Genomic DNA, 23,068 nt, shown 5'->3' with positions numbered 1-23,068 from the left:
GAGAAGGAGACGGGTCAGAGAGAAGGAGACGGGTCAGAGAAGGAGACGGGTCAGAGAAGGAGACGGGTCAGAGAAGGAGACGGGTCAGAGAGAAGGAGACGGGTCAGAGAAGGAGACGGGTCAGAGAGAAGGAGACGGGTCAGAGAGAAGGAGACGGGTCAGAGAAGGAGACGGGTCAGAGAGAAGGAGACGGGTCAGAGAGAAGGAGACGGGTCAGAGAAGGAGACGGGTCAGAGAAGGAGACGGGTCAGAGAGAAGGAGACGGGTCAGAGAAGGAGACGGGTCAGAGAAGGAGACGGGTCAGAGAGAAGGAGACGGGTCAGAGAGAAGGACACGGGTCAGAGAGAAGGAGACGGGTCAGAGAGAAGGAGACGGGTCAGAGAAGGAGACGGGTCAGAGAAGGAGACGGGTCAGAGAAGGAGACGGGTCAGAGAGAAGGAGACGGGTCAGAGAGAAGGACACGGGTCAGAGAGAAGGAGACGGGTCAGAGAGAAGGAGACGGGTCAGAGAAGGAGACGGGTCAGAGAAGGAGACGGGTCAGAGAAGGAGACGGGTCAGAGAAGGAGACGGGTCAGAGAAGGAGACGGGTCAGAGAGAAGGAGACGGGTCAGAGAAGGAGACGGGTCAGAGAAGGAGACGGGTCAGAGAAGGAGACGGGTCAGAGAAGGAGACGGGTCAGAGAGAAGGAGACGGGTCAGAGAAGGAGACGGGTCAGAGAAGGAGACGGGTCAGAGAGAAGGAGACGGGTCAGAGAAGGAGACGGGTCAGAGAGAAGGAGACGGGTCAGAGAAGGAGACGGGTCAGAGAAGGAGACGGGTCAGAGAGAAGGACACGGGTCAGAGAGAAGGAGACGGGTCAGAGAGAAGGAGACGGGTCAGAGAAGGAGACGGGTCAGAGAGAAGGAGACGGGTCAGAGAAGGAGACGGGTCAGAGAGAAGGAGACGGGTCAGAGAAGGAGACGGGTCAGAGAAGGAGACGGGTCAGAGAGAAGGAGACGGGTCAGAGAGAAGGAGACGGGTCAGAGAGAAGGAGACGGGTCAGAGAAGGAGACGGGTCAGAGAAGGAGACGGGTCAGAGAGAAGGAGACGGGTCAGAGAGAAGGAGACGGGTCAGAGAGAAGGAGACGGGTCAGAGAAGGAGACGGGTCAGAGAAGGAGACGGGTCAGAGAAGGAGACGGGTCAGAGAAGGAGACGGGTCAGAGAAGGAGACGGGTCAGAGAGAAGGAGACGGGTCAGAGAAGGAGACGGGTCAGAGAGAAGGAGACGGGTCAGAGAAGGAGACGGGTCAGAGAGAAGGAGACGGGTCAGAGAGAAGGAGACGGGTCAGAGAGAAGGAGACGGGTCAGAGAAGGAGACGGGTCAGAGAGAAGGAGACGGGTCAGAGAGAAGGAGACGGGTCAGAGAAGGAGACGGGTCAGAGAAGGAGACGGGTCAGAGAGAAGGAGACGGGTCAGAGAAGGAGACGGGTCAGAGAGAAGGAGACGGGTCAGAGAGAAGGAGACGGGTCAGAGAGAAGGAGACGGGTCAGAGAAGGAGACGGGTCAGAGAGAAGGAGACGGGTCAGAGAAGGAGACGGGTCAGAGAAGGAGACGGGTCAGAGAGAAGGAGACGGGTCAGAGAGAAGGAGACGGGTCAGAGAAGGAGACGGGTCAGAGAAGGAGACGGGTCAGAGAAGGAGACGGGTCAGAGAAGGAGACGGGTCAGAGAGAAGGAGACGGGTCAGAGAAGGAGACGGGTCAGAGAAGGAGACGGGTAAAGGAGACAGAAGGAGACGGGTCAGAGAAGGAGACGGGAGGAGACAGAGAAGGAGACGGGAGGAGACAGAAGGAGACAGAGAAGGAGACGGGAGGAGACAGAAGGAGACAGAGAAGGAGACGGGAGGAGACAGAAGGAGACAGAGAAGGAGACGGGAGGAGACAGAAGGAGACAGAGAAGGAGACAGAAGGAGACAGGAGACAGAGAAGGAGACGGGAGGAGACAGAAGGACACAGGAAAGGAGACGGGAGGAGACAGAAGGAGACAGAGAAGGAGACGGGAGGAGACAGAAGGAGACAGAGAAGGAGACGGGAGGAGACAGAGAAGGAGACGGGAGGAGACAGAGAAGGAGACGGGAGGAGACAGAAGGACACAGAGAAGGAGACGGGAGGAGACAGAAGGACACAGGAAAGGAGACGGGAGGAGACAGAAGGAGACAGAGAAGGAGACAGAGGAGACAGGAGACAGAGAAGGAGACGGGAGGAGACAGAAGGACACAGGAAAGGAGACGGGAGGAGACAGAAGGACACAGGAAAGGAGACGGGAGGAGACAGAAGGACACAGGAAAGGAGACGGGAGGAGACAGAAGGACACAGGAAAGGAGACGGGAGGAGACAGAAGGAGACAGAGAAGGAGACGGGAGGAGACAGAAGGAGACAGAGAAGGAGACAGAGGAGACAGGAGACAGAGAAGGAGACAGGAGGAGAACGAAGGAGACAGAGAAGGAGACGGGAGGAGACAGAAAAGGAGACAGAGAAGGAGACAGAGAAGGAGACAGAGGAGACAGGAGGAGACAGGAAAGGAGACAGGAGGAGACAGAGAAGGAGACAGAGAAGGAGACGGGAGGAGACAGAAGGAGACAGGAAAGGAGACAGGAGGAGACAGAGAAGGAGACGGGTAAAGGAGACAGGAGACAGAAGGAGACAGAAGGAGACAGAAAAGGAGACAGAGAAGGAGACGACAGAAGGAGACAGAGAAGGAGACGGGAGGAGACAGAAGTAGACAGAGAAGGAGACGGGAGGAGACAGAAGGAGACAGAGAAGGAGACGGGAGGAGACAGAAGGAGACAGAGAAGGAGACGGGAGGAGACAGAGAAGGAGACGGGAGGAGACAGAAGTAGACAGAGAAGGAGACGGGAGGAGACAGAAGGAGACAGAGAAGGAGACGGGAGGAGACAGAAGGAGACAGAGAAGGAGACGGGAGACGACAGAAGGAGACAGAGAAGGAGACGGGAGGAGACAGAGAAGGAGACGGGAGGAGACAGAAGTAGACAGAGAAGGAGACAGAGAAGGAGACGGGAGGAGACAGAGAAGGAGACGGGAGGAGACAGAAGGAGACAGAGAAGGAGACGGGAGGAGACAGAAGGAGACAGAGAAGGAGACAGAAGGAGACAGAGAAGGAGACGGGAGGAGACAGAAGGAGACAGAGAAGGAGACGGGAGGAGACAGAAGGACACAGGAAAGGAGACGGGAGGAGACAGAAGGACACAGGAAAGGAGACGGGAGGAGACAGAAGGACACAGGAAAGGAGACGGGAGGAGACAGAAGGACACAGGAAAGGAGACGGGAGGAGACAGAAGGAGACAGAGAAGGAGACAGAGGAGACAGGAGACAGAGAAGGAGACAGGAGGAGACAGAAGGAGACAGAGAAGGAGACGGGAGGAGACAGAAAAGGAGACAGAGAAGGAGACAGAGAAGGAGACAGAGAAGGAGACAGAGGAGACAGGAGACGGGAGGAGACAGAAGGAGACAGAGAAGGAGACAGAGGAGACAGGAGACAGGAGGAGACAGAGAAGGAGACAGAGAAGGAGACAGAGGAGACAGGAGACAGAGAAGGAGACAGGAGGAGACAGAAGGAGACAGAGAAGGAGACGGGAGGAGACAGAAAAGGAGACAGAGAAGGAGACAGAGAAGGAGACAGAGAAGGAGACAGAGGAGACAGGAGACAGAGAAGGAGACGGGAGGAGACAGAAGGAGACAGAGAAGGAGACAGAGGAGACAGGAGACAGAGAAGGAGACGGGAGGAGACAGAAGGAGACAGGAAAGGAGACAGGAGGAGACAGAGAAGGAGACGGGTAAAGGAGACAGGAGACAGAAGGAGACAGAAGGAGACAGAAAAGGAGACAGAGAAGGAGACGACAGAAGGAGACAGAGAAGGAGACGGGAGGAGACAGAGAAGGAGACGGGAGGAGACAGAAGTAGACAGAGAAGGAGACGGGAGGAGACAGAAGTAGACAGAGAAGGAGACGGGAGGAGACAGAAGTAGACAGAGAAGGAGACGGGTCAGAGAAGGAGACGGGTCAGAGAAGGAGACGGGTCAGAGAAGGAGACGGGTCAGAGAGAAGGAGACGGGTAAAGGAGACAGAAGGAGACAGAGAAGGAGACGGGTAAAGGAGACAGGAGACAGAAGGAGACAGGAGAAGGAGACAGAGAAGGAGACAGAAGGAGACAGAAAAGGAGACAGAGAAGGAGACGACAGAAGGAGACAGAGAAGGAGACGGGAGGAGACAGAGAAGGAGACGGGAGGAGACAGAAGTAGACAGAGAAGGAGACGGGAGGAGACAGAGAAGGAGACGGGAGGAGACAGAAGGAGACAGAGAAGGAGACGGGAGGAGACAGAGAAGGAGACGGGAGGAGACAGAGAAGGAGACGGGAGGAGACAGAAGGAGACAGAGAAGGAGACGGGAGGAGACGGGAGGAGACAGAGAAGGAGACGGGAGGAGACAGAGAAGGAGACGGGAGGAGACAGAAGGAGACAGAGAAGGAGACAGAGAAGGAGACAGAGAAGGAGACAGAGGAGACAGGAGACAGAGAAGGAGACGGGAGGAGACAGAAAAGGAGACAGAGAAGGAGACAGAGAAGGAGACAGAGAAGGAGACAGAGGAGACAGGAGACAGAGAAGGAGACGGGAGGAGAAAGAAGGAGACAGAGAAGGAGACGGGAGGAGACAGAAGGAGACAGAGAAGGAGACGGGAGGAGACAGAGAAGGAGACGGGAGGAGACAGAAGGAGACAGAGAAGGAGACGGGAGGAGCTGTACCCGGACAGCCAGGGCGAACACACAGCGCCGGCAGAACCACGGGCTCAGGCCGCTGCCCTCTACTGGAGGAACGTGGCACAGCTGATGGAAGCCTGGGCACAGAGAAGGTGATGACATCATCAGGTTACCATGGACACGCTAAAGCTCAGACAGTTCTGGCCCCGCCCCCTCAGTGTGTGTTCAGGTGGGCCGTGATTGGCCCGTCAGCCTGTTCCCGTTGATAACCACTCAGACTCACCGATGCCGCACTTCCCACAAATCAGGATGTGGTTGCTCATCTTTAATTGGCCGTCAGAGTTTGGCTCCGCCTCTCGACACACAGAACAACGAGGCTCCTCCCCCGGCACGCCAGCTGCACAGTGATTGGACAGGTGAAGAAACAGGAAGTAGGTGTGATCATGTGTTCAATGTTTCTTCACTTTCTCTGACCAGAACTCAACCGTTCAATGACAGGAGAGAGAACCAGTCAGAACCAGTTAGAACCTGTCAGAACCAGTCAAAACCAGTTAGAACCAGTCAGAACCTGTTAGAACCAGTCAGAACCAGTTAGAACCAGTCAGAACCTGTTAGAACCAGTCAGAACCAGTTAAAACCAGTCAGAACCAGTTAGAACCAGTCAGAACCTGTCAGAACCAGTTAGAACCAGTCAGAACCTGTTAGAACCAGTCAGAACCAGTTAAAACCAGTCAGAACCAGTTAGAACCAGTCAGAACCTGTCAGAACCAGTTAGAACCAGTCAGAACCAGTTAGAACCAGTCAGAACCAGTCAGAACCCGTCAGAACCAGTCAGAACCCGTCAGAACCAGTTTCCCTTTCAGAACCAGTCAGAACCAGTCAGAACCAGTTAGAACCAGTCAGAACCAGTTAGAACCAGTTAGAACCAGTCAGAACCTGTCAGAACCAGTTAGAACCAGTTAGAACCTGTCAAAACCTGTCAGAACCTGTCAGAACCAGTTAGAACCTGTCAAAACCTGTCAGAACCTGTCAGAACCAGTTAGAACCTGTCAAAACCTGTCAGAACCAGTCAGAACCTGTCAGAACCAGTTAGAACCTGTCAAAACCTGTCAGAACCAGTCAGAACCTGTCAGAAACAGTCAGAACCAGTCAGAACCAGTCAGAACCATTCAAAACCAGTCAGAACCAGTTTCCCTTTCAGAACCAGTCAGAACCAGTTTCCCTTTCAGAACAAGTCAGAACCAGTCAGAGCCTGTAAGAACCAGTCAGAACCAGTCAGAACCCGTCAGAACCAGTCAGAACCAGTTTCCCTTTCAGAACCAGTCAGAGCCTGTCAGAACCAGTCAGAACCAGTCAAAACCCGTCAGAACCCGTCAGAACCCGTCAGAACCAGTTTCCCTTTCAGAACCAGTCAGAACCAGTCAGAGCCTGTCAGAACCAGTCAGAACCCGTCAGAACCAGTTTCCCTTTCAGAACCAGTCAGAACCAGTCAAAACCCGTCAGAACCCGTCAGAACCCGTCAGAACCCGTCAGAACCAGTCAAAACCCGTCAGAACCCGTCAGAACCAGTCAGAACCCGTCAGAACCAGTCAGAACCAGTTTCCCTTTCAGAACCAGTCAGAACCAGTCAGAGCCTGTCAGAACCCGTCAGAACCCGTCAGAACCAGTCAGAGCCTGTCAGAACCAGTCAGAACCAGTCAGAACCCGTCAGAACCAGTCAAAACCCGTCAGAACCCGTCAGAACCCGTCAGAACCCGTCAGAACCAGTCAGAACCCGTCAGAACCAGTCAGAGCCTGTCAGAACCAGTCAGAACCCGTCAGAACCCGTCAGAACCAGTCAGAGCCTGTCAGAACCAGTTTCCCTTTCAGAACCAGTCAGAACCAGTCAGAGCCTGTCAGAACCAGTCAGAACCCGTCAGAACCCGTCAGAACCTGTCAGAACCAGTCAGAGCCTGTCAGAACCAGTCAGAACCCGTCAGAACCCGTCAGAACCAGTCAGAGCCTGTCAGAACCCGTCAGAACCAGTCAGAACCCGTCAGAACCCGTCAGAACCTGTCAGAACCAGTTTCCCTTTCAGATCCCGTCAGAACCCGTCTCACCATGCTGGATGTCCTTCCAGAGGACCCAGAACTTGGAGTTATCCTCAAAGGTGACGAAGCAGCTCTGCCGGGGGGGACTCACCTGTGACCAATCAGAACACAGAGACTTAGCACAGCCAATCAGGAGCAGCAGCTCCACAGTTCACAGGTAACCAGGTAACCACATCCTCACCCTCTGGATCTTCCCCAGGTAGTAGAGTCCATCTGACCAATGACAGAGGACGAACTGTCCCATGCTCAGACTGGACTCCGCCCCCTCGTCCACCTCTTGGATTCGTCCTCTGCGGCAGGAAGCTCCGCCCACTGGGGACACCTGAGGCTCCAGGCCACGGATTGGTTCAATCAGGTCATCAAACATCCTTCAAAGACAAACACAGACTAGTTTTAATGCTTTATACCAACCCTAACCCTAGTTTTAATGCTTTAACCCTAATCAGACGCGTTGGAGGGGAGCCACTGAGTAAAAACTCACAAAACCTTACCCATACCCTAACCAAACCCTAACCCTGCCCCTAACCAAACCCAAACCCTAACCCTGCCCCTAACCAAACCCTAACCCAACCGTAACCAACCCCTAACCCTGCCCCTAACCAAACCCTAACCCAACCGTAACCAACCCCTAACCCTGCCCCTAACCAAACCCTAACCCAACCGTAACCAACCCCTAACCCTGCCCCTAACCAAACCCTACCCCAACCGTAACCAACCCCTAACCCTGCCCCTAACCAAACCCTAACCCAACCGTAACCAACCCCTAACCCTAACCCCCTAACCAAACCCTAACCAACCCCTAACCCTGCCCCTAACCAACCCCTAACCCTGCCCCTAACCAACCCCTAACCCTGCCCCTAACCCTGCCCCTAACCAACCCCTAACCCTGCCCCTAACCAACCCCTAACCCTGCCCCTAACCAATCCCTAACCCTGCCCCTAACCAAACCCTAACCCTGCCCCTAACCAACCCCTAACCCTGCCCCTAACCAACCCCTAACCCTGCCCCTAACCAACCCCTAACCAACCCCTAACCCTGCCCCTAACCAAACCCTAACCCTGCCCCTAACCAACCCCTAACCCTGCCCCTAACCAAACCCTAACCCTGCCCCTAACCAATCCCTAACCCTGCCCCTAACCAACCCCTAACCCTGCCCCTAACCAACCCCTAACCAACCCCTAACCCTGCCCCTAACCAACCCCTAACCCTGCCCCTAACCAAACCCTAACCCTGCCCCTAACCAACCCCTAACCCTGCCCCTAACCAATCCCTAACCCTGCCCCTAACCAAACCCTAACCCTGCCCCTAACCAACCCCTAACCCTGCCCCTAACCAACCCCTAACCCTGCCCCTAACCAACCCCTAACCCTGCCCCTAACCAAACCCTAACCCTGCCCCTAACCAACCCCTAACCCTGCCCCTAACCAACCCCTAACCCTGCCCCTAACTCTGCCCCTAACCAACCCCTAACCCTGCCCCTAACCAACCCCTAACCCTGCCCCTAACCAACCCCTAACCAACCCCTAACCCTGCCCCTAACCAACCCCTAACCCTGCCCCTAACCAACCCCTAACCAACCCCTAACCCTGCCCCTAACCAAACCCTAACCCTGCCCCTAACCAACCCCTAACCCTGCCCCTAACCAACCCCTAACCCTGCCCCTAACCAACCCCTAACCCTCACTTCCTCCTCCCTTCTTCCCCACTTCCTTCCCTGCTCACCTCCTCCCTTCCTCACCTCCTCCCCTCCTCACCTCACCTCCTCCCTTCCTCCCCACTTCCTCACCTCCTCACTTCTTCCCTTCCTCACTTCCTCCTCCCTTCTTCCCCACTTCCTTCCCTGCTCACCTCCTCCCTTCCTCACCTCCTCCCCTCCTCACCTCACCTCCTCCCTTCCTCACCTCCTCCCCTCCTCACTTCTTCCCTTCCTCACTTCCTCCTCCCTTCTTCCCCACTTCCTTCCTTGCTCACCTCCTCCCTTCCTCACCTCCTCACTTCTTCCCTTCCTCACTTCCTCCTCCCTTCTTCCCCACTTCCTTCCTTGCTCACCTCCTCCCTTCCTCACCTCCTCACTTCTTCCCTTCCTCACTTCCTCCTCCCTTCTTCCCCACTTCCTTCCTTGCTCACCTACTTCCTCACCTCCTCCCTTCCTCACCTCCTCACTTCTTCCCTTCCTCCCCACTTCCTCACCTCCTCACTTCTTCCCTTCCTCCCCACTTCCTCACCTCCTCCCCTCCTCACTTCTTCCCTTCCTCACTTCCTCCTCCCTTCTTCCCCACTTCCTTCCCTGCTCACCTCCTCCCTTCCTCACCTCCTCCCCTCCTCACCTCCTCACTTCCTCATCTCCTCCCCTCCTCCCCTCTTCACTTCTACCCTTCCTCACCTCCTCACTTCCTCCCATACTCCCCTCCTCATCTCTCCTCTCCTCTCTTCTCCTCTCCTCACCTCCTTCTCTCTCCTCCCTTACTCCCTTCCTCCCCTCCTCATCTCTCCTCTCCTCTCTTCTCCTCTCCTCACCTCCTTCTCTCTCCTCCCTTACTCCCTTCCTCCCCTCCTCATCTCTCCTCTCCTCTCCTCTCTTCTCCTCACCTCCTTCTCTCTCCTCCCTTACTCCCTTCCTCCCCTCCTCATCTCTCCTCTCCTCTCTTCTCCTCTCCTCACCTCCTTCTCTCTCCTCCCTTACTCCCTTCCTCCCCTCCTCATCTCTCCTCTCCTCTCCTCTCTTCTCCTCACCTCCTTCTCTCTCCTCACCTCACCTAACCCCTAACTCCTAACCCCCTCACCTCACCTAACCCCTAACTCCTAACCCCCTCACCTCACCTAACCCCTAACTCCTAACCCCCTCACCTCACCTAACCCCTGGAGCAGGATGACAGAAATGAGGCTGCGTTCCGCTTCTGAGCTGTCAGGGGGTTTCTGACACCTCGGAGCATGCGCAGTTCGGCTCTCCATCACATACCGTTAACTCCCAGCTCACCACCCTAACCACCGCACCCTGCCCGGTCACAGCGCACCCTGCCCGGTCAGAGCGCACCCTGCCCGGTCACACCGCACCCTGCCCGGTCACACCGCACCCTGTAAAGTCCCGGTATCCGGTTACAGGCCGTTAACGGCTCATGAATCGGTGTCATTAACGGTAATAATGCAGATTTCTCTGTAACGGTCCCCATGAAACACTCTGAAACACCCAGAACGAAGCGGTTCGGCTGCCGAATAAACCGTTCCCCACCTTTCTTAACCCGGTCCGGTTCCCCGGTGTTGGCCCGGGATGTTAAAGCGATGCGTTAAACCAGCCGAACCCGAGCCGCCTCACCTCTGATGCGGACCGTGTTCCTCCTCCGCCCCGGTCCTCCCTTCTCGGAACCGCACAGAGTCTGACCGGAGACGGACAGACGGAGCTGGGCTGAACCGGGACCGACAGTCTGTGTCTCCGGACCTCCGGGTCTCCGGTCTCTCTCTCTGTGTTTCTGGCTCCGTTTCGCGCCGCTGAACTTCAAACTTCCACAGTCGCCATTTTTTAATTTTTCCCGCGAATCACAGAGAGCTTTTTTTTTTTTTGTTACGTCGTGTCTGAAGTTCGTCATCACGTCGCCGCAGGAACTCTACGTCAGGGCTACGCGCTCCAGCAGCTCTGCCGCGAATCGCCGGCCCGTTCAGAAGCTCGTTAACTTTTTGACAAATTCAACCCTGCAGCGTTTTTCTGAGGAACTTTGGCTGATATTCCTCCATTAACCCGAGGAGTCCCCGCTGTCGGTGGGATCGGCGTGATTTTATTTAACTGTTCATTAAAAAAAAATGATTAAATGTGGAAAAATAGCTTAAACTTTCCAACAGCATTCTGACACTGAGGATATTTAAATATATGACAAACCTGTAAGCTTAGATTTTCTATGTATCTGTACTTATTTATTTAAACTAATATTCTTAATCATTTATCCCTTTTTTTATTGTATTTTATTTTATTTTCTCTTTTGTTGGCCTATGGGCGGTCAGGGTGGGTTGGGGGTTGACAGAATTGTTGCTGCTACTGATTGTATTTATACTTTTATTCTATCCCAACAATGTCTGTCTTGTTACGTTTAAAATGTTCAATAAACAAAGTTAAAAAAAAAAAAACTTTCCAACAGCATAATCTTCCATTACTCATATAATAATAATAATAATAATAATAATATATTTTATTTATAAAGCACTTTACATCAATTTAATGACATCAGAGTGCTACATTTTCAAACTAGCATTAAAAAAAAAAACAGTAAAATAATTTTAAGATATTTCAGGCAAATTAAGATATTTCAGGCAAAATATATCAACATATAATGTATGTTTGGTGTCAGATAGATGATGGACACTTCAGTGAGAAATCTTTATTGTGAAAATAGTCAACTCTGCCATCACCTGTTGCTTATCTATACAATACAGTGTTGGTTAGAACACAGGCTGCAGATCAGAACATTTTATAAATCCAGAGAACTGCCCACAGGGTCAGGACAGGTCGGGGGTCAGAGGTCGGGGCTCAGCTTCAGGACTCAGATTTTCTGGGTCGGATCTTCATCTCGGTGAATCGCAGCGAGTACTGCCAGCCGGTCCAGCTGGACCACTCCACGCCGTCAGCGTAGGAGGCGTGGCCTCCCCTCAGGTACTGCCCGTTCAGGTTGGAGGTGTGGCAGTTCCGGTACCACCAGGCCCCCTGGTAATAGGCTGCACAGTTGTTCTCCGACTGGTCCTGGTCCCGGTCTTTGGTGGTGAACTGCATCCCAGAGTGCTTGAGGAGAGAGTCCCCTGGAGGAGAAAAGAAACACCGGGTTGGTTCTGAGGCATGTTCTGCAGGGTTGTGTGTGTGGTGCCGTACTGTATTTTAATTCAATTCAAGATTTATTGTCATTTGTACAGAGAGATACTGGGTATATATATGGAAATTCTTGGTGACGAGGCGTCGCCAACAGCATTAAATAAATTGAGAAGGGTGAATGAAAACCAAAAAAGAAGATAAAGTAGAAAAATTGTGCATAAAAAAACAACAAAAATGATTTAACTAACAAAACAAATTTAACTGTGCATAAAAATTAAAGTGAAATGTGCAACTATATATATAAATTATAAATATATATATATATATATATATATATATATATATATATATACAATATATAAATAAACATACATACACACACACAGGTGCTATATTTATACATTTGGCGCTATGTAAATAAAATTGAATTGAATTGAATTGAATTGGTGCTGTACGGTATTTGGCGCTATATAAATAAAAATGAATTGAACTGAATTGAATTAATGCCGTACTGTATTTGGCGCTATGTAAATAAAAATGAATTGGTGCCGTACTGTATTTGGAGCTATGTAAATAAAATTGAATTGGTGCCGTACTGTATTTGGCGCTGTGTAAATAAAATTGAATTGAATTGGTGCCGTACTGTATTTGGAGCTATATAAATAAAAATTAATTTAATTGAATTGGTGCCGTACAGTATTTGGGGCTATATAAATAAAAATTAATTGAATTGAATTGGTGCCTTACTGCATTTGGCGCTATGTAAATAAAATTGAATTGAACTGAATTGGTGATGTACTGTATTTGGCGTTATGTACACAAAATTGAATTGAATTGAATTGGTGCCGTACGGTATTTTGCGCTATGTAAATAAAATTGAATTGAATTGAATTGAAGCCGTACTGTATTTGGCGCTATGTAAATAAAATTGAATTGAATTTAATTGGTGCCGGAAAGTATTTGGCGCTTTATAAATAAAATGTAATTGAATTGGTGCTGTACGGTACCTGCAGTTCCAGAGAAACCGTCCACGATAAGCGGGTATCCATCCTCCTCTGGGTTCACCGAGTCCCGACCAACAGAAAAATCAGAGTATTGAGCGAAAGCTGTGGCGTTGTCGAAGTCGGCCATGTCGATACGCAACTCGATCCCACCCGACCTGGTGAGGGAGGAGATCCTCTGCAGACCTGAGACACAGATACACCCACAGGGTTTTAGTCTCATACTTCTATATATTTTATTTAGCCTGTCATTATTCATTCTTAGTGTAACCATTATTATCATGATTATACTATTTTTATCTTTTACTTTGTGGCTACCCCCTGTGGGATCAAAGAGATGAGGACATCCAACAAAGTGAGGACATTTGACGAAGTGAAAACACTACTTAATGAGGACATTTATTAAAATCAGGACACTCAACAAAGTGAGGACACTTAATTAAATAAAAACATGTACCACAATGGAACCGTTAACAAAATGGTAACTTCTAAAGAAATTAAGTGTCAAGATTTGTGTTTAGAAAAGACAGAAACCGACAGAAACCGACACACAGGAACCAAAATACAGAAAACACACAGGAACCAAAAGACAGGAACCAAATTACAGAAAACACACAGGAACCAAAACAGGAACCAAAAGACAGGAACCAAAAGACAGAAAACACACAGGAACCAAAACAGGAACCAAAAGACAGGAACCAAAAGACAGAAAACACACAGGAACCAAAACAGGAACCAAAAGACAGGAACCAAAATACAGAAAACACACAGGAACCAAAAGACAGGAACCAAAATACAGAAAACACACAGAAACTGACACACAGGAACCAAAAGACAGGAACCAAAATACAGAAAACACACAGGAACCAAAACAGGAACATGGAGCAGGACATGAAGACATTTAATGACATTCTGGGGCTAATTGTCTTCAGAAGAACAAACATGTGTGTTTGTGTGAGTCACACCCAGCCAGTGCTCCCCCGTTGTTGTCCCAAAGCCGTCCCTGTAGGCCTCCCAGCCCCTGAAGAAGTTCACCGAGCCGTCTTCCCTCCTCTGGATCACCTGCAGCACACACACACATTCATGTTGTTCAGCTGTCCAACCAGGAAACTGCTGTCATTGGACTTCTTGGTGCACAGTGTGACTGGAAACAGATGGACACCTCCACCACAGACAAAGTTGCAAAGTTAAAATATATGGGGACGTTAAAGCAGGACTCCTGGTTTGCTCGTTAAGCTAATTAATGCTAAGTAGTGAAGCAGCTGTCTGATGAGCTCAGGCTGACAAACTTCATTAAGTATTAACACGCCACAGTTCCTCCGATGTTCAGCAGGGAGTTAGAACATTTAGGTCAGCAATATTTCATCAGGATAAATATCAGAAAGTGCTTTGCAAGAAAAAGCTAACAAATTTTAAATCTTATACCCTCCCAGTCCACAAATCTCAGGCCCTGATCACATGACCTCAGGGACCTGATCACATGACGTCAGGGCCCTGCTGGGGATGGATGGAAAAGTTCTCTGATGTGTCCATGCAGAGCTCTAAAGGTCCAAAGCAGGATCTTAAAGTGGACTCTGGGGATGACGGTGGGACATGTAAGGACATCCAACTGTCAGACATCCAACTTTTAACAGAGTCTGAGCAGCTGAGAAACATCTTAAAGAGAAATACAGCTGAGTGTCATCTACATAGTGGGAGGATTCATCCTTAAAGAGGGAGCAGATGTAACAGGAACAATAAAGGCCCCAGAACTGAACCCTGTGGGACACCGTAGGAAAGAGGAGCTGCAGCTGAGAAACATGTTAAAGAGAAATACAGCTGAATGTCATCTGCATAGTGAGAGGATATTTCCTTAAAGAGGCAGCAGATATAACAGGAAGGATAAAGGCCCCAGAACTGAACCCTGTGGGACACCGTAGGAAAGAGGAGCTGCAGCTGAGAAACATCTTAAAGAGAAATACAGCTGAGTGTCATCTGCATAGTGGGAGGATTCATCCTTAAAGAGGGAGCAGATGTAACAGGAACAATAAAGGCCCCAGAACTGAACCCTGTGGGACACCGTAGGAAAGAGAAAAAGCAGGAGGACCCAGAGTCTCCATGAGCTGAGACACAGATCTGTGGGGCTCAGGCTCTGTTTCCTCTGCTTTAAGGTGGAGAAAGCTGTCAGACATCCAACTTTTAACAGAGTCTGAGCAGCTGAGAAAGGGTCTTAAAGAGAAATACAGCTGAGTGGCATCTGCATAGTAGGAAGATATGTCCTTAAAGAGGCAGCAGATGTAACAGGAAAGATAAAGACCCCAGAACTGAACCCTGTGGGATACCGTAGGAAAGAGGAGCTGCAGCTGAGAAACATGTTAAAGAGAAATACAGCTGAGTGTCATCTGCATAGTGAGAGGATATTTCCTTAAAGAGGCAGCAGATATAACAGGAAGGATAAAGGCCCCAGAACTGAACCCTGTGGGACACCGTAGGAGAGAGAAGTGGAAGAGGAGCTGTACTTAGAGGCAGATAGATATGAGCTGAACCACTCCAAAGCAGACCCTGATACACCCACCCGGTATCTGGTCCGGTCCAACATCAGCAGAACAGAACATCTCCCTCAGGAAGACTCTAAGATGAGCTACTTTCTGTAGGGTTAGCTTAAAGCTACTGGGCCACAACCTTTTCTAAAGTATGATCAGTAAACTGTAATAATAGCAGTCTGTGAGGGTTCTGTGTTCGTACCGTCCAGCCTCCTCCGTCTGTCGTCATGTCGCAGTAAACCATGAAGCCGTCGGGGTTGTGAGGCGGGTACACGGAATAAACCCCGTCCTCAGAGACACCGGACTCCCTCACGTCGCTGCAGTCTTTGGGCTTCAGTGCTAAAAGACACATCGATATACACCTGGTAGTCATGGTAACAACCAGAAGCTGATATCATCAGTCACAGTAATCCCATTACTCTGTTTACACCAAACATTTATTAACACAGACAAAACTCAGGATTATGATTACAATGATTTGGACTGTATCATTGAAGTGCCTTGAGATGACATTTGTTGTGATTTGGGGCTATATAAATTAACTGAATTGAATTGAATTATACAGGACCTACAGGGGCGGCCATGATGAATATTTCTGCTGATTCTGTTTTATTTCCTGATTTATTTTGTTTTTCTGTTTTATTTCCTGTTTTATTTTGTGGTTTTTCTGGTTTTTTTCAGAGCCTTCAGTTATCAGGCCCCTCTCTGTGGAACCAGCTGCCAGTTTGGGAGGCAGAGCCTTCAGTTATCAGGCCCCTCTCTGTGGAACCAGCTGCCAGTTTGGGAGGCAGAGCCTTCAGTTATCAGGCCCCTCTCTGTGGAACCAGCTGCCAGTATGAAAGGTAGAGCCTTCAGTTATCAGGCCCCTCTCTGTGGAACCAGCTGCCAGTTTGGGAGGCAGAGCCTTCAGTTATCAGGCCCCTCTCTGAGGAACCAGCTACCAGTTTGGGAGGCAGAGCCTTCAGTTATCAGGCCCCTCTCTGTGGAACCAGCTGCCAGTTTGGGAGGCAGAGCCTTCAGTTATCAGGTCCCTCTCTGTGGAACCAGCTGCCAGTTTGGGAGGCAGAGCCTTCAGTTATCAGGCCCCTCTCTGAGGAACCAGCTGCCAGTTTGGGAGGCAGAGCCTTCAGTTATCAGGCCCCTCTCTGTGGAACCAGCTGCCAGTTTGGGAGGCAGAGCCTTCAGTTATCAGGCCCCTCTCTGTGGAACCAGCTGCCAGTTTGGGAGGCAGAGCCTTCAGTTATCAGGCCCCTCTCTGAGGAACCAGCTGTCAGTTTGGGAGGCAGAGCCTTCAGTTATCAGGCCCCTCTCTCTGTGGAACCAGCTTCCAGTTTGAGAGGCAGAGCCTTCAGTTATCAGGCCCCTCTCTCTGTGGAACCAGCTGCCAGTTTGGGAGGCAGAGCCTTCAGTTATCAGGCCCCTCTCTGTGAAACCAGCTGCCAGTTTGAGAGGCAGAGCCTTCAGTTATCAGGCCCCTCTCTGTGGAACCAGCTGCCAGTTTGAGAGGCAGAGCCTTCAGTTATCAGGCCCCTCTCTCTGTGGAACCAGCTACCAGTTTGGGAGGCAGAGCCTTCAGTTATCAGGCCCCTCTCTGTGGAACCAGCTGCCAGTTTGGGAGGCAGAGCCTTCAGTTATCAGGCCCCTCTCTGTGGAACCAGCTGCCAGTTTGGGAGGCAGAGCCTTCAGTTATCAGGCCCCTCTCTGAGGAACCAGCTGCCAGTTTGGGAGGCAGAGCCTTCAGTTATCAGGCCCCTCTCTGTGGAACCAGCTGCCAGTTTGGGAGGCAGAGCCTTCTGTTATCAGGCCCCTCTCTGTGGAACCAGCTGCCAGTTTGGGAGGCAGAGCCTTCTGTTATCAGGCCCCTCTCTGTGGAACCAGCTGCCAGTTTGGGAGGCAGAGCCTTCAGTTATCAGGCCCCTCTCTGAGGAACCAGCTGCCAGTTTGGGAGGCAGAGCCTTCAGTTATCAGGCCCCTCTCTGTGGAACCAGCTGCCAGTTTGGGAGGCAGAGCCTTCAGTTATCAGGCCCCTCTCTGTGGAACCAGCTGCCAGTTTGGGAGGCAGAGCCTTCAGTTATCAGGCCCCTCTCTGAGGAACCAGCTGTCAGTTTGGGAGGCAGAGCCTTCAGTTATCAGGCCCCTCTCTCTGTGGAACCAGCTTCCAGTTTGAGAGGCAGAGCCTTCAGTTATCAGGCCCCTCTCTCTGTGGAACCAGCTGCCAGTTTGGGAGGCAGAGCCTTCAGTTATCAGGCCCCTCTCTGTGAAACCAGCTGCCAGTTTGAGAGGCAGAGCCTTCAGTTATCAGGCCCCTCTCTGTGGAACCAGCTGCCAGTTTGAGAGGCAGAGCCTTCAGTTATCAGGCCCCTCTCTCTGTGGAACCAGCTGCCAGTTTGGGAGGCAGAGCCTTCAGTTATCAGGCCCCTCTCTGTGGAACCAGCTGCCAGTTTGGGAGGCAGAGCCTTCAGTTATCAGGCCCCTCTCTGTGGAACCAGCTGCCAGTTTGGGAGGCAGAGCCTTCAGTTATCAGGCCCCTCTCTGTGGAACCAGCTGCCAGTTTGGGAGGAAGAGCCTTCAGTTATCAGGCCCCTCTCTCTGTGGAACCAGCTTCCAGTTTGAGAGGCAGAGCCTTCAGTTATCAGGCCCCTCTCTCTGTGGAACCAGCTGCCAGTTTGGGAGGCAGAGCCTTCAGTTATCAGGCCCCTCTCTGTGGAACCAGCTGCCAGTTTGGGAGGCAGAGCCTTCAGTTATCAGGCCCCGCTCTGTGGAACCAGCTGCAATCTGTTGGTTTCCTAAGCTAGGAAATTGTTTTTAAATTGGTTCTGTATGTATGAATTGGATTAATTTTTAATTTGATTAATTGGTTTTGATTGGATTATAATTACAATGAATTGGACCGTATCATTGAAGTGCCTTGAGATGACATTTGTTGTGATTTGGGGCTATATAAATGAACTGAATTGAATTGAATTATACAGGGCCTATAAGGGCGGCCATGATGAATATTTCTGCTGATTCACTGGTTGCTATGGTGACTCCCATTTCTTTCAGGGAGCAGGCAACACCACTCTGTTGAGAAGACTAAAAAACAGAGCCTCTAACTAACAATCGCTGTGTACAAACTAAGTTGGATTTTATGAATTGTGTAGCTGTGAGCAGCAGAAGTTTGTTCTGACCACAGATGTGTGTTTCATAGTTTTTATGGCCGGTTAAAGGTACCCCTCACCTTGAGTTTGGGGGGTGCACTCTGGGGAAACTTGTATTTAAAGGTGTTACCTGTCCGTGAGCTGTCTTGGCTCAGTTCGCTCCTCAGCTTCCTCAGGCTTTCCGTCTCCCTCTGCAGGCTCAGCATTGCATCGCTGAAACCTTCGGCCAGCTTCAGCACACCTGTGTGACCGTCAGTTAACATCTGCACAGGTGCAGGGAGAAACCAACCATTAGATGAGGTGTTAGCCATGTTTTCATCATTTCATCATCACTAACCCTAACCCGTCCCAGATCTGGGTGTCAGTCCTACCTGGACGACCCGGTTCTGCTCGCTCTGCAGTCTGTCTATTCGTTGGTCCAGAACCCCTTGACCTCTTTTCAGCGAATCGGCTTCCAGCCTCAGGTTGTGGGATTGGCCCGTTAACGCCTTCAGCTCCCCCCCCAGCGTCTGGACCAGCCCCCGCTCCTGCCAGTTGTCTGCGTTGTGATTGGTCAGCGACCGCAGCAGGGAGTCCTGCAGCGCCTCCCAGCGCAGGAAGTGCTCGCTGAAGTCCGGGCAGTTCGGGTCCAGGAAGATGCTGACCGGTTCTCCGTCCAGGACGCGTGATATCGTCACCAGGGCACCAGACTCTTTGGGATTGGTTGAAATGGCAGGTGGGGAGCCTTGACTCCTGTTACCATGAAAACCAGATTAATGCGCTGTCAGACAGATGAAAAGACGGGCAGCTTTACCCTAACCCCTAACCCTAACTCTAACCCTTAAGTAACAGGACCAGGCCTTGTCACAGGACTGCACGCCTAACCACAAGTTGGGTTACAAGCCACATTTTGAATTTTTTTTTAAATAAATCCAATCCAATCCAATCCACTTTATTTATAAAGCTTAGTTTAAATAAGTTTAAAAAACACAAAGGTTTCCAAAGTGCTGTACAATAAAATAAATACAATAAAACATAATAAATAAATAGACTGTCCACCCCACCCCAAATAAAATATCTGTGAACATAAAATCAACAGCCTACGTGGCATTAAAAGCCAAGGATAAGAGGTGCGTTTTAAGAAGAGTTTTAAAATTAGACAGTGAGGAGGCCTGTCTCATGTGCAGCGGCAGTTCATTCATCCGGTCCCCTCTGAGCTTCAGCCTGGTTCTGGGAACCCTCAGGAGCAGCTGGTCAGCTGACCTGAGGGATCGGCTCGGTGTGTAGGGCTGCAGGAGTTCAGAGAGGTACCCTGGGGCAAGAGCATTTAGGGATTTAAAAGCAAATAAAAGAATTTTAAAATAAATTCTAAAATGGACAGGTAGCCAGTGGAGTGAGGCTAAAAACGGTGAAATGTGCTCAAACTTTCTTGTGCCAGTTAAAAGACGCGCAGCTGCGTTTTGTACAAGTTGGAGACGTGCGATGGAGGACCCACTAACCCCCATATATGGTGCGTTGCAGTAATCCAGCCGTGTGGTCACAAAGACGTGAACTACTGCTTCAAGGTGCGGTCTCTGGAGAAAAGGTTTTATTTTTGCCAACTGCCTTAACTGGAAAAAAAACTTGCTTTCACCACAGCTTTAATCTGGCTGTCGAACTTCAGATCCGAGTCTACTTTTACCATACCATACCAACTTTATTTAAAAGCACTTTATACACCCACAGGACCAAAGTGCTATACACAATCATAAAATACAATCATAAAAAAAAAGGGTCAAGTATAAAAGCAGTACTAAAGTAATTAAAATGTAAACACAATAAAACGAGGTCAAACATCTCAGATTGTGCCAAAAGCCAAAGAAAAAAGATGGGTCTTAAGAAGGGATTTAAAAGCAACAAGTGAAGAGGCCTGTTTTATGTCCAAAGGAAGGTCATTGCATAGCTTACCCCCAGATCATTGAGTATGGGTTTGGCATACTGTGCTAAGAAACCCAAATCGACGGAGGGGGTCACAGAGTTGCCACCGAAAAACATTACTTCAGTCTTTTTTTCATTCAAATTTAAAAAGTTTAGAGCCATCCAGGCCTTGACATCCTCTATACAGTCTTTTTAAGCGGTACATACATCTGGCTGTCATCAGCATAACAGTGGAATAAAATGCCGTGCTTCCTGAGAATGGAACCCAGTGGGAGAAGATACAAAGAAAATAAAAGCGGGCCCAGCACTGAACCCTGTGGAACCCCAAATGGGAGAGCAGTAGTGGAAGATTTGTTTTTCTATTTCATTTCCTGTTTTATTTTGTTTTTTTTCTGTGTTTTTTTCTAATCTAATTAATTGGATTTGCTTGGATTATGATTACAATGAATTGGACTACTTGGCTTGAATTGGACAGTATCACTGAAGTGCCTTGAGGTGACTTTTTATTGTGATTTGGCGCTTTATAAATAAACTGAATTGAATTTTATTTGTGGTTTTTCTGTTCTTTTGTGGATAAAACTGACTGCTGATCTCGTGAACTCGAAGGTTCCCAAAACAACTCCCTGCGGCTGCGTTCACATCTCCCGTCTGAGGACCAACATGGAGGGTTTGGGTGGGACTGAGGTGAGTCAAATTAAATCAAATTTAATTTGATCTGAGGTGAGTTACCTGCTAACGAAGGGCAGAGGATAATGGTTCAGGTACAGGTGACAGACGACAGCTGCTGTCCCGGCGGCGGCTGTGACGACTAACGTGACGAGCGCCCACAGCAGGAAGCGGCAGCACCTCTGAACACAAAGACACGTCAATGTTCCACAGCCTGACCAACACATACATTAAGAGTAAATAAATTAAGAATAAAGAAATTAAGAACAAATAAATTAAGAATAAATAAATTAAGAATAAACCCTCCTGTTGTCTTGTGGGTCAAAAGTGAGCCACCACCACGTTTAGCTGTAGAAAAAACACCTTAAACTATCTTTTATGCCTTTTCCTAAAGGGACCCCATCATTAGAAAAAGTTTATTTTTGTTTATGTTTCCATGTGGGCTGTACACCACTAGGGTACAAAGATTGTCTTATGGGTCATTTTTGACCCGTGAATTATAAAAACATTTAAACACCAGAAAAAAGTTCACAGTTTTTTTCCCTTTCAATATAATTAATTCAGAAGTAATTACTTCACATTTATATAATAGCAATAATGAACCTTTATTATGTGAAAGAAAACTGAGAAAACAAGAAAACTGTTGGTCCGACTGACAGTAAAAAAAAAAAAAAGTGTAATCCTGAAAGCTGGTGATTGTCTTTTTGTATTGTGTAACAAAAAATACATGATAAAAATGTGTTGAGTTGAGTTGAATAGATAAATAACAGCTGGTTTCATCATACTAAATAGATTTTGGATTTAAAATTCAATTAAGTTGCTTTATTTTGGCCATTTTTGACCCGTAGGAGAATAAACAGAATGTTAAGACCGCACAAAGGGTTAAAGGGTTAAGAATAAATAAATGAAGAGTAAATAAATGAAGAATAAAGAGCAAACGTCCTGCTTCTGAAGCAGGATCTGTAAATGTTGGAGGTGTAATCTGAGAAACATCAGATTTCCTCAGATAAACACGGTTTCAGATCTGTGCCACCTTGTTTTCTTTCTGCTCACAGTTCAGCAGATCAGTGGAGCCGACAGATGCTGCAGATTAGACTCCCTTTGATCCGACAGTTTAACTCCAGATTAACACGATTTAACTCCTCAGAGCGTCCTGTGAGCGCCCAGCTGACGGGGAACCTGTCAGCGCCTCAGGTGTCCGTTACCTGCCGCCTGTTGGAGTGCTTGCCGTCCAGCTCCGAGCTGCTGCTGTTCATGATGGTCCACTGATCGTTCAGCTGCATCCTGAAACACAAACACAGCCTCAGACCTCAGCTCACCTCTGAGTCCTGAGGAACCTTTTCAGAACCTTTAGAACTGTTTCAGAGGCTGTTCTAACCTCCTCATCTTCCCTGGGTCAGGATTCAGGATTCTGACCCGGATCTTCTGCTCACTTCTGTCAGTTTTACTGCTTCCATCAGTAATCATTTCCCTCAGCAGAAATATTCTCCTGTTTTCTTTGTTCTTTGCCTGTTCATCAATGGTTTATCTGTCGGTTTGTTCCATCATCTGTTCACTCGCTCCTCCAGGGTTAGGGCAGGGGCAGGGGCAGGGGCAGGGGCAGGGGCAGGGGCAGGGGCAGGTTAGGACAGGGGCAGGGGTAAGGCAGGGGCAGGGGCAGGTTAGGACAGGGGCAGGGGTAAGGCAGGGGCAGGGGCAGGGGCAGGGGCAGGACAGGGGCAGGACAGGGGCAGGGACAGGACAGGGGTAGGGGTAAGGCAGGGGCAGGGGCAGGGTTAGGGCAGGGGCAGGGGCAGGGGTAAGGCAGGGGCAGGGGCAGGGTTAGGGCAGGGGCAGGGGCAGGTTAGGACAGGGGCAGGGGTAAGGCAGGGGCAGGGGCAGGGGCAGGGGCAGGACAGGGGCAGGACAGGGGCAGGGGCAGGGGCAGGGGCAGGGGCAGGGGCAGGGGCAGGGGCAGGGGCAGGGGCAGAGGCAGGACAGGGGTAGGGGTAAGGCAGGGGCAGGGGCAGGGTTAGGGCAGGGGCAGGGGCAGGTTAGGACAGGGGCAGGGGTAAGGCAGGGGCAGGGGCAGGGGCAGGGGTAGGTTAGGGCAGGGGCAGGGGCAGGGGCAGGGGCAGGGGTAGGTTAGGGCAGGGGCAGGGGCAGGGGCAGGGGTAGGTTAGGGCAGGGGCAGGGGCAGGGGCAGGGGCAGGGGTAGGTTAGGGCAGGGGCAGG

At 50.2% G+C, this 23,068-nt stretch overlaps 2 protein-coding genes across 2 annotated transcripts in view; both read right to left on the bottom strand.

Annotated features, from left to right (window-relative positions):
* The window catches only part of phf19 (PHD finger protein 19), a 41,816-nt gene extending 31,414 nt beyond the window's left edge, over positions 1 to 10,402 (bottom strand). The window contains exons 1-5 of the mRNA XM_075468875.1: positions 10,151 to 10,402; positions 7,020 to 7,206; positions 6,848 to 6,929; positions 5,032 to 5,145; positions 4,794 to 4,885 (exon numbers count right to left, since the gene is read on the bottom strand). Coding sequence (XP_075324990.1) covers positions 4,794 to 4,885; positions 5,032 to 5,145; positions 6,848 to 6,929; positions 7,020 to 7,205 — 474 coding nt within the window. The 5' untranslated portion in view covers position 7,206; positions 10,151 to 10,402. The remainder of the gene's footprint in view (positions 1 to 4,793; positions 4,886 to 5,031; positions 5,146 to 6,847; positions 6,930 to 7,019; positions 7,207 to 10,150) is intronic.
* Positions 10,403 to 11,359: 957 nt separating this feature from the next.
* LOC142382697 (fibrinogen C domain-containing protein 1-like) lies at positions 11,360 to 22,321 on the bottom strand. The gene is made up of 9 exons (XM_075468819.1): positions 22,233 to 22,321; positions 22,060 to 22,138; positions 20,918 to 21,036; positions 18,664 to 19,024; positions 18,423 to 18,555; positions 15,355 to 15,491; positions 13,596 to 13,692; positions 12,637 to 12,816; positions 11,360 to 11,619 (listed from the first exon to the last, which is right to left on the bottom strand). Exons 1-9 carry the CDS (start codon positions 22,319 to 22,321, stop codon positions 11,360 to 11,362), a joined length of 1,455 nt encoding a protein of 484 aa, XP_075324934.1.
* Positions 22,322 to 23,068: the final 747 nt, after the last annotated feature.

This window comes from Odontesthes bonariensis, chromosome 6 (assembly GCF_027942865.1).
Source record: "Odontesthes bonariensis isolate fOdoBon6 chromosome 6, fOdoBon6.hap1, whole genome shotgun sequence".
NCBI classification, from domain to species: Eukaryota; Metazoa; Chordata; class Actinopteri; order Atheriniformes; family Atherinopsidae; genus Odontesthes; species Odontesthes bonariensis.
The sequence above is the reverse complement of the archived record's forward strand: the minus strand, read 5'-3'. Positions and strand labels throughout refer to the sequence as shown.